The following is an 11,895-nucleotide window of genomic DNA, read 5'->3' on the forward strand; positions in this document are numbered from 1 at the left end:
TGGTAGGAATCTGAACAAAGAAGACATATGACAAATGAAAATAAAACTATGAAAACTAAACACTGAACATACCTGGATGATGCTTTAGCATTAGTTTTGGCTAAGAATGAAAAAGAAAGCTTGGAGCGACTAGAAATGGTTTTCCACGTCTCAAGGATCATAATTTGAAACTGCCCCCTTCCAAGTGTTGGTTTTTGCACAGGTCAGTGAAATTTTTGGGCCAAATTGTTTCAGAGAAGAGAATGGCTAGTGATCCAACGAAGGTAGAGGCTATTGTGAATGTATCATAGAAATACTTGATGGCAGCTGATGATGTTACCCCATCCATGGATAAAATCAGGTCATTTTTGGGCATGGTTGTAAACTATAAACATTTCATTGAGAATTGGTCCATGATTGCGAGGCCTCTTTTTCAGCTGATGTCTGGCCAGTGACCTAGGAAAGTAAGGGGTGTAGGAAAATGTTCAGGGGCTGACCATAAGCTCACTCCTGATCATTGGGCAGAGGAATGTATATGGGCATTTGAGAATCTGAAGGCTCCGCTGGTAGAGCCAGTTCTGCTTGCCCATGCTGACTTCTCAAAACCATTTATACTGTTGATGCTTCAACGAGTGGACTTGGGGCTGTGCTCTCCCAAGTTCAGGAGGGTAATGCAGTTGCAAGGTCAATAGTTTTTTGCTTCTAAGTCGCTTAACCCTCTGGGGACCAAAAACGCGCCGGCGCGTTTTGCTCGTGTTTTTTTTTAGCAATGCAAAATAAACTCAAAATGCTCTGTTAATTTTGATCTTTCATTTTCGTGTTATACATCAATCGATCCTGTTCAGTTTCTATTTTTTTTCTGTATACTCACAATAAAAATAAAGTGTTTTGCTTTTTGCCAAATAAAGAAAAATTAACATGATGCGAGTTCTGCACTCTCTCTGTCAATGAACTCCAATTTGAAACGCGTTCGAAAATGATCTGTAACTCCGCGAAAATTCAGTCAAACAGGCAAACATACCCACGGGCATAAAGCTTGAGATCGCATCTTTTAAATGAAGTAATTTATATAAAAAACTAATATTCTCAGCTTCTGTAATCTGTATGAAAAGAGAGCGATTCCAGTCGAGCTCATTACGAGCTCATTGACTTTAATTCGTTCACGCCTACTCACGGAGCGAGCTATTCACAAGATAATGTGTTAAGCCATCTATGCAAAACAGGTAAACGCCCCCAAGCAAATGCTTTAAGTTTCATCATTCAGTCACCTGCGCGTTGGGAAGATGGCACGATACAATAATATTCTTCAACTTTTTTTAAAAGGAATGGAGCTTCATCACTACGCCTGCAACTCAGAGTGCGCTTAGCAACAGATTCAGAAATCAGAAAGAGTAAGTAGGCTACATATTTTACCCACTATTATTACAGATATTTTACAAATATTTTCACAAATTAATATGGAAAACATGTCGATTTTACTGGTTTTCCAAGGCCAAATTAGAACCTGGAATTGATATTTTTCCCGCAGTGCTGAATGAAAAGAGCCATTAATATTATTAATAAACTATTGTTTTCTAAGTCGGCTAAAAACATCTCCATCTCCGCTGTTAAGCAGATGCGCTTTTAGAGAGAAATGCTCCTTTCATAAGCATTACATAATCAGAATGTATTAGCTTCCGATTCGAATTTGTTCGTTTTAAAGTGGACATTTCAAGCTTTAGCCTACATAGGCTGTATTTAGTTTCAGTTCTCGCGCTCCAGTTCACGGAGATCATGAAAGCGCGCCTGATTGTTTTATTTTACAAAAGCACAATGCTTTCTTGTTATTGTGAGTTTACACAAATAAAAGTAGTTGCGAATAATGTATTATTATTTTCTGTATGACCAGAAATGATAAGAGTAGGCTATTTTAAGTTGTTTCCACTGTTGATAGGAAAATGCAACTGTTCGCGTCCGCGGCTCCGTGCCATGCAGTCTAACCCGTATTATGAATGACATTTGACGAATTGCTTTGTTCCTTTTTTGGATAAAAGTGTCTCTAAATATGTAGCCTAATAAACTTTATAATAATAATGATAATTATTGTTATTATGATTATAATTATTATTATTATTTGCGTACACGGATCCCAAACACACCGCGTCTTCTAAGTCAGGTGACTGTAAATGCGCAAAAACTGTTTCCATTGCAGTTTTGCGAAATATTCCTTTTTGCACAGTTGGTCGCAAGATCTGTGTGCTTTGCAAAGGACAGCTTGGTAAAAGGCAGGACACACCTTGGAAATACCAGGCATGTAATGTTCACTTGTGTCTTCAGTTGAACATTTAGTTCCTCCACATAGAAGAATTACAAGAAGAAAGATTGAAAAACAAAACCTTGGAATCTCTTTGTTTAGGCTTGCCTCATGATGGGCCATTGGGGGAGTGTCTGTGTTTAGGCTTGCCTCATGATGGGCCATTGGGGGAGTGTCTGTCACACCCCGGGTCTGAATCTCATTCATATTGATGGTCCATTACCACAGCCATGCATAAACCTCGATCTTACAAAAAAACAGTCTTACAAAGTTTAAATCAATGTATTGTTTTATGTGAACGATTAGGCAGGATGTTTTTCACATCATTTTGAAGCCAGAACTCGAAGCGACAACATCCATTAGTCAAAAGTCTTCGGAACACATATTTAGTATGCGTTTTGTGGTCTATTTCAGCAACTTTCATTTTTATTTTTTTCAAAAACCACGCATAAACATTATTCTCTTAAAAATCCAAACATGTACATACATGTTGCTCACATATTATGGTAGCCCCGTGTGTGCTATATAGAGTGCATTTACACCTTTGCCATTAACATGTTTATAAATAACTGAAAAAAGCACAAATGTCAGGGCATTTCAAAACATCCCAAGGGCCCCAAAAACACCTTGGTCCCCAGAGGGTTAATCACGCTCAGTCTAAGTATCTGGCTCACAGGCTCAAATTTTGGCAATGAAATGGGCCATGCAATTCAGCCACTGGCTAAATATAGTATAGCATATTTTGACCACATCGATACTTGATGCCTGGGAGCAGAGATGGGTTGCGAAGTTGGCTCCTTTTGAATTTGACATACCTGGTCCAAAAAATGTGGTGGTTGATGCCTTGAGCCGGGAACCTTTTGCCACTTCCAAAATTTTGCACAGTCTTACCAGAACACCATTTGACATCTCGAAGCAGAGGCTGTGTATGGTTCATTTGTTCTGTGAGCATACAAAACAGGTTGTGGAGGAATTATCTGGGTCACAGAAGTGTCTTGAGGTCCCTCACCTGGTTCAGAGTTTTCTTGGGGGGCAAGTGTCCTGTGAGAAGTCAGCTGTGCTCCCCATCACTGGGAGGAAGGTGCGGCTGTTGGAGCAGTCACTTATGTACAGCATTTGAGGGGTTTGGAGGATGCGGTGCAGTGTCCACTCAGTAAACACCCATTTACTGCTCAACAAGCAATATCATGATCCAGTGATAAGTAGGGTGAGGGTCTTTGTAGAGCCAAGTAGACAGCCTTTTGTCCCTCTCTCAGTTAAGCTCATAAATGAGCAGTGATGAACGTGTGACCATGAATTCATTAATGTACTGTATATCTGTGATTGAATGTATGTATGGATATGATATAATATTACTTTTGCACAAGTAGCCTACAGAAAATGGTCATTTGCAATTTGCACAAATCTTGCACATGTAAGGAAAGGTAAGGTATTTTTTATGTCATACCCGCAGGTACAGATAAATTCTGTAAAAAATCTGTACAGATTTGCAGATAAAAAGAATTCGGTCATCTAAAAAATAAACATAAACATAGGAGACATAAGAAACATAAAAACATTTCACATACAGATTTACAAGTAAAACATCATGATAGACTGCACCATGACACATACATATTCTCTGTCCAAATTAACTATCAAATACTAAAACATCTCTCTTACTCATATTATTTAAAATTTCAATTGCCGCTGGAACAAACGTATTCCTGTACCATCTGGTTTTCCATCTCGAAGCCACAAACCGGCGACCAGAAGGAAGCAAATGAAAATCATTCCTTAAGGGATGCGACTGGTCACTCAATTCAGCACTTGCTTTCCGGTACAGCTGATTTGTGTAAATATTTCCTAGGGTCCGTTGATTTATTCCTATTATCCTACTCACCCACTTAACAATTTGGTTTAAGGAGTTCTTATTCTTCACTGACAGGCTTCCATACCACACCACAATGGAAAATTTCATAATGGATTCAATAAAAGCAAAATAAAACAAAGTCAACATGTGTCTATCAATGTGAAATTTAGCAAGTTTCCTGAGGCCACTCAAACGTTGATGACCCTTTTTGCAGACCATTTCACAATTCAACTCAAATGACAGTTTTGAATCTATGACTGTGCCAAGATATTTATAGCTCTCCACACAACCTGTCCTTTGATAGTCGTAGTGACATGATCAACAGAGTGTTTTCTAAAATCTCTTAATGTCTCATGTCTTAATCTTGTGCTTTTGTGGTGTGTCTCTGTTGTAACTCTTGCAGCAATTTCTCTATGTCCAAAATGAATTTCTCCTTGGGGAGACAAATAAAGATACTTTGACTTTGACTTCTAGGATAGAAAAAGATAATGAGTCAAAAGAAACGGTATGAACACCCAGACAATGGGGCAAATTCACAATCAGGTTAGGTATACTTTACCATGCGTCTAAGAATACGACGACCAAGATAAGGTCTTTCCAGTATGTTGTGCTGGTGTAACGGAGGCCAGCTAGTAGTTGCTGTGCGAGTAAACCTCACTCCTCTGATCTCAATAGGTGCTCTAGCGACAGACGCTAGAGGCTGCAGTCTTTAGCCTCCTTGTTAGAGTGCCTGACTCTCATGCCGGAGACCCGCACGGAGCGGGGTGAGTAGGACCCGGGTAGAGGGGTTACATTGGTGCCGTGACCCGGATGGGTGTGAGGTTTAGGGGGGTGAGTGTAACGGAGGCCAGCTAGCAGTTGCTGTGTGAGTAAACCTCACTCCTCTGATCTCAATAGGCGCTCTAGCGACAGACACTAGAGGCTGCAGTCTTTAGCCTCCTTGTTAGAGTGCCTGACTCTCATGCCAGAGACCCGGGTTCGAGACCCGCACGGAGCGGGGTGAGAAGGACCCGGGTGGAGGGGTTACACTGGCAGCCTTAAGAGGCTTGGTATTGAAAGGTGTGCATGATGAGACAGGTCATCAGGGCCAGTACCACACTCTTTGTCTAGCGAGACAAAGATTTTACTGGAATTCAATGGAAAAAGACACAAAACTGTATGTGATGCAATGTAAGAGATGTGTGTTGAGTAAGAGCACTACTTGTGTCTATAACCACAACAGCACCGCTAGAGTTGGTTTGTGTCAATTTCTGGTTGGCTGAGGATGTCAATAACAAGTCTTTGATGTGTTAGTAATAACCGACCACATCACAAAACTTCCATATGCGCACATTTGTCTGAATCAAACTGCAAAGTCCGTTGCCAGTGTTCTGTGTAACAATTTATTTTGTGTCTATGGGTTTCCAGGACTGATCCATTCAGACAATGGTGCCAATTCTGAAAGTTCTCTGATCGTGGAAATGTTGAAATTGTCAGGTGTTGCCAAATCTCATACCACGATTATTGGAAGAATTGTTAAGTAATGGTATTTATTTAAGGGCATTTTATTTTTAAATAATTTGTTTTGGAAGAAAGTACAATCTATAATAATATATGGTCATGTGACCATAAGCAAAATATGTTGTTATTTTCATTTCATTATTTATATATATTTGTATTTCCGTGTTGTTGTCTTTGTTTTACCCTTTTTATAAATGTGTTAATCTGTATAAAATGTTAAGGAACCATCATTACGTAAGTTACGTTGTGTACGCGTGAGGGTACAACTGATGTCATTTCCAGGCACCCTCTCTCTTTCGTGGGATGTCATGGTGATGAGAGGCACGAACCAGAGATTCTCCTTGTTAGAAGTGTCTTATGTGGTCTGTTATATTTTGATACAAAAACTGAAAGAAGCCGAGAGTAAATCAGAACTGCATCATCGTGTGGAATCTCTATTATTAAGAAGAAAACACAACGCAGACGGAAACCCACTACACTAGGAGTGAGGAACTTGCTTTACAGATTTGCAGGCACATGTCTTTCACACATCACTCAAACTCAGAACCAGGAAACAGGAAACTCTTCAGTTCAGAGAAACTGAAACTGAAGTGCAGTTGAGCTGTTGTGTGTTTGTGTGTCTCATGCAGTAAAATGGCAGAAACCAGAATTTCTCATGATGAGTTGAAGTGTTCAGTGTGTCTGGATCTCCTGAAGGATCCAGTGACCATTCCCTGTGGACACAGTTACTGTAAGATCTGTATTACTGGCTGCTGGGATCAGGAGGATCAGATGAGAGTCTACAGCTGCCCTCAGTGCAGACAGACCTTCAGTCCAAGACCTGCTTTAGCTAAAAACACCATGCTGGCTGAAGTGGTGGAGAAGCTGAAGACTAAAGTTCCTGCTGACTGTTACGCTGGAGCTGGAGATGTGCAGTGTGACGTCTGTGGTGTTGGAAGAAAACGCAAAGCCGTCAAGTCCTGTCTGCTGTGTCTGGAGTCTTACTGCCAGAGTCACCTTGAACAACACGAGAGTTTCTTTAAAAGAAAGAGACACAATCTGACCGATGCCACTGGACGACTGCAGGAGATGATCTGCCAAACACATGATAAACTCCTTGAGGTTTTCTGCCGCACCGATCAGAAGTTTATATGTTTGCTCTGTACGATGGATGAACATAAAAACCATGACACTGTATCAGCAGCAGCTCAGAGGACAGAGAAACAGGTATGAACTATAAACTAAACACTGATGATATAATGTTGACTATTTATATTAGCACCATATGATCAGTAAACATCATTCACACCGCAGACGTCAGCAGAAGTGGACAGAAGCTGCAAGTGGACTTTCACTGCTGAGTGTATTTGTGCTCCGCACTGAACTTAACAGAAAATACGGTGAAAATGCACCGTAAACATATTGATCAACACAAACTTTTGTAAAACAGGCTTTGATGAAGCAACATAAAATTATAGAAAATATTCACAGATTGTTTGACAAAATATATATCTGTCAAGAATAACACAAGTTAAATACAGCGACAGACAAAAACACTTTCTTTTCAGTAAATCTGTCTCAGTCCATATAAACTCAGTCGTTTAGAGCCTCACTTCAGGCATTGGATTCTGTTCTGTTTTCAAAATAAACTTTTGATAGAAATGGGATGCCCATCTTCATTTAAATTAGAATGACTGATTCCCAATCAACATTTTATAACTGATGGCAGTTATTAACATAAATACTGTTATGCAGTAGAAACACGGTCAGTGTGAAGCTTTACATCTGTGTCAGTTTCACTTTTATGATACTTATGCTTGCAGTGTGAAAGAGGCCTTATGCTTCATGTAATTATTATTATTATTATTTCTTTATTTCAGACCCATGGGTCCATATAAACATACAACATAAATTAACAAACTCAATTTAAAAGACATACAAGTTTTCTTTCCAATGCTTCCAAAAACAAGAAAAATATCTTGTATCAGTCAATGCAATGTCATTTAAGACCCTAATAATACTATTTTTTGAAACACTCAATCGACATATGAAATTATACATACATTTCCTTAAAACAGCATTCAACGTAGGTACATTATTAACCACAAACATTTGGCTTGCACTTGTCCACCTTGGGAGCTTAAGCAAAATTCTAAGTGCATCATTGAATGCCACCTGAAGCTTTCTCATCTTTGCTTTAGAGTATTTACACCACAGGTGGGCTGTATATAAAGAAGTACAGAATGCCCTAAATAGAGTAATTTTAACCTCATCTGTAAACATACAAAATTTACGAGCAAGCATATTAGCCTGCCCATACAATTCACAGCACTGGCGCTTTGGTTTTAACAATCATGATAACACTCTTTTTAATATTAAATGTTATGTCATGCTGCATACCATAACTTAAACAAATTCGAAGCAACTGTTGTAAGCCTGCTCTGTACGGAGACATAATAACAACATCGTCAGCATACATCAAATAATTAATGATACTATCACCTATCAGGCATCCAGTCTTGCAATCATTTAATTCCACCGAAAGACCATCCACATATAGATTAAAAAGAAGGGGTGACACTAATGCCTAGTTCACACTACAGGATTTTAAGCCCGATTTGCAAATCGTTGAGCTCGCCGACAGGTCGGGTTGTTATTGGGTGCAAATCGCGGGGGATTAGCGGCCGATGAACGCTCGCCAATCTGTTAGTATGAAAGAGCCAACAACGCATCAAAGACGCTCGCAGACGCCTCGCACAGAACCGAAACCAAACTAGACATGAGGGCTGGAATCTGAACACCACGCTTCGAACATGAAACAAGGCACACAAACAAGAGACCGTACGCTCACACAAAGACAAGACAATACAGGAGTGTCAGGGCTCAGGCACAAAACCAAGAATAAACTAGACCAAAGTGACAGAACCCTGACAGATATGTGACAGCAGTATAAACTGACATCTCTGTTATTGATTTGGGATGCAGAAGCAGCTGAAGGAGACGCAGAGGTTGTTCCAGCAGAGGATCCAGCAGAGAGAGAAAGATCTTCAGCAGCTGAGAGAGGCTGTAGACTCTCATAAGGTGAGTCTGGAGAAGAAGAGAAGTTTGAGACGTCTCAGTCAGGACTCACTGAAGCTCACTGTGTGATTGTGATGTGTGTCCTAACAGCGCTCTGCACAGACAGCAGTGGAGGACAGTGAGAGGATCTTCACTGAGTTCATCCGCTCCATTGAGAGAAGCCGCTCTGAGGCGACCCAGCGGATCAGAGATCAGGAAAAGACTGCAGTGAGTCGAGCTGAAGGACGACTGGAGCGACTGGAGCAGGAGATCAATGATCTGAGGAGGAGAGACGCTGAGCTGGAGCAGCTTTCACACACACAGGATCACATCCATTTCCTGCAGGTAACAGAGATCTAGAAGAACAGGGTCATAACTTGAACAAGAGACTCACAGAGAAACATTTCATGAGAGCACAATGAGCTGTTGACTGCAATGTTGTGTTATATAATCTTAAGGTAGATTCTCATCTGAGCATCTTGCTTTAAAATGTGACTGATCACGGTAAGTAGGGACACAAGTCGGTTCTGGGGCATTTTGAGTTATTCACAGATTCTGAAAGTGTAGTCTCCAAGCTTTCCAACGATGTGTAACACATGGAAATCTTATAATATTTCAAGAAGTTGTGGCCATTTGAAGGTAGGCACTCAAAAAAGTTCAAAGTGGAGAAATCTTCATCTACAGATTGTGCAGTTCTCACCTCTCTGCTGCTGGGAGTGACAATAGGGCTCATTTACATCTCATTTAGATAAGCCACACCCCCTGTAACGCTGTAAAGCACAGGGGGGAGCAAAAAGGTCAGGAAAATGTGCCATCAAAGAAAAAAAAAAGTTTGCAAACAGGTAATATATAAATAAATGTCTCTTAGCATCTACCGATAAAACTGTATAGGCAACTCTATTGATATCAGATAGAGCCGGCTAGAGCGCTGCATAATAAGTAGCCACGCTGTAGGGCTGGGCGATACGGACCAAAAGTCTTATCCCGATATATTTAGGCTGAATATCGATATATGATATATATCCCGATATTTTTTCCGCAAAGTGAGAGCAAATGATCAGTCAAACTCAAAGCCAGATATGGACTTCACTGTATAAATTATACATTGATTCTTATTAAAGTTACTATTAAAGTTCTCAGTCAAGAGCAGTGTGTGATGTCCTCTGTGTTTTGTTGTTTTAATAACATTAAATGGATAGTTCTCCCCACATTTTTAATTGTCATCATTTACTCTCTCAAGTTGTTTTAAACCTGAATATGTTTCTTTCTTCTGTTGAAGTTATTTGGAAAAATGTGGGTAACCAAACAGTTGATGTTCCCCAGTGACTTCTATATTTATTTCCTATGGAAGTCAATGGGGACCAGCAACTGTCTGGTTACCCACATTCTTCAAAATATCTTCTTTTGTGTTCAGCACAAGAAATAAACTAATACAGGTTTGGAACAACATTAGAGTGAGTAAAGAATGACAAAATGTTTATTTTTGGGTGAACAATCCCTTTAAGGACAAGCGGCTGCATGTTTACTATTAGGGCTACTGTCTCTTTAAGACCTGAAAGCAACGCGTCTAATATGTACGCATAATATGACAGGCAGATTTCTCTCAACTTTCTCGGTTTGCTTTCAGTTTAGACATAACCAACTTCCTTTATGTAAACCTTGAGTGTATTTGACAGTATTAGCTAAAAAAAACTCGAAAGATAACTTAGTCCAGTATCCAGGCGCTGTTAGACAGGCTTTTAGTGCATGTGCACTATAGTCGCGTTGTACACTGGGCTGTTGAGACGTAGACTGCTTCAAAAGCACTCAGACTGCTTGTAGCAAGGATCACAGCGCAAATTTGAACTATATCGATATATGCAATGTGGTCTAATTCCATATCCCATTTAAAAATATATCAATATATTTTTTATATCGATATATCGCCCAGCCCTACCATGCTGTTCCCTTGGAGGGCGGGGGCAATAACAAAAGAAACAAAAGCCGGCTTATCCAGTATGGAAATACACACAGACAATGACACGCCCCTACTGCAAGCTGAATCTCAGAAAAACAAGCCGATTTCAACCTCAAAATTTACGTTTTTAAAAATACCAATACTGCTATCTAAAACATGGAAAGGCTTCTTCGTGATCTCAACTAACAGATTCTGCAAAAAAAGCGAAAATCACCAGTTTTGAAAAAAAACGCTTCTTTCTCATTTTGCTCGAAAGTTGTGCTGCCGACTTTCCGTGATCGGTCACAAATAGACGACACTTATGAATGCATTTCAGCTCTGGAAATCTCTTAGGAAACATGTTCTGAGCTCTTTATTCTGGGAGAAATATTTGTTGGTAACACTTTATTTTGATAGTCCACTTTAGATATTCTACTAAGTATAAGTAACTTTGAAACTACATGTAAACTAACTGTCATTAGAGTATTAGTAGACTGAATGCTTAATATCTGCTAACACCTTATTTTGATGGTCCCCCAACAGATATTCTACTGACTATAAGTAACTTGGCAACTATAAGTCAACTTATTCTACTAACCCCAACCCCAACACCTATAAGTCTACTGACAGTCTACTAATATTCTAATGAGAGTAAGTTGACATGTAGTTGCAAAGTAACTTATAGTTAGTACAATGTCTAAAGTGGACTATCAAAATAAAGTGGAACCAACTTTTTAAACCAAATTTTCCCTTCTGATTTCTTACATCATGGTAAAATTGATGGTACCAATTTTGAGTAATGTTCACCAAAGTTGCTTCAGGTGATCTTCAAACCTGATGGAAGTGCGGTTTCATAATTGTTTGACCTTGAGGATCACAACTATGAGAATCTCCATCTAGATTGCATGGTACACTACCCAGATGACTCCCTGTGTGCCTTATATCACATCGGGCTCAAAGAGCAGACAGAGGCTTTGCTATTCTCTGAGTGTGTGGAGTTGGTACTCTCCAGCTGTGGTTCCCCCTTCACAGTGGGTGAAGAGGAGGAGGATCCCTAACACGGTGGTCCTGGTGCTAGCACTCATTGACCTACATACTCTGGAATGAACTCCTAGCCATGCTCCCACCCTTTAGGTCTCTTCTTCTCCTCCGGTCCCACCAGGCCTAATGGACTTTCTGGTTCCGAATAATTCCCTGGCCCTCCTTCCTCTGCTGGTCCCACCCAGCCTCATGGCTCCTTTGTGTCTGCTGGTCCCATCCAGCCTCCAAGCTCCTGCGTTCCAACCATGGAGGTCATCC

The 11,895-nt window shown here is 40.1% G+C and overlaps 1 protein-coding gene across 1 annotated transcript in view; it reads left to right on the top strand.

The window, feature by feature from the left end:
- The first annotated feature begins 5,914 nt into the window (after positions 1-5,914).
- Positions 5,915-11,895, top strand: part of LOC307004134 (tripartite motif-containing protein 16-like protein) — a 20,890-nt gene continuing 14,909 nt past the window's right edge. Inside the window, exons 1-3 of the mRNA XM_079623102.1 lie at positions 5,915-6,830; positions 8,589-8,684; positions 8,772-9,005. Coding sequence (XP_079479228.1) covers positions 6,258-6,830; positions 8,589-8,684; positions 8,772-9,005 — 903 coding nt within the window. The 5' untranslated portion in view covers positions 5,915-6,257. The remainder of the gene's footprint in view (positions 6,831-8,588; positions 8,685-8,771; positions 9,006-11,895) is intronic.

The sequence above is a fragment of the Phoxinus phoxinus genome, assembly GCF_949152265.1.
Source record: "Phoxinus phoxinus genome assembly, chromosome: 9".
In the NCBI taxonomy this organism is placed as follows: domain Eukaryota; kingdom Metazoa; phylum Chordata; class Actinopteri; order Cypriniformes; family Leuciscidae; genus Phoxinus; species Phoxinus phoxinus.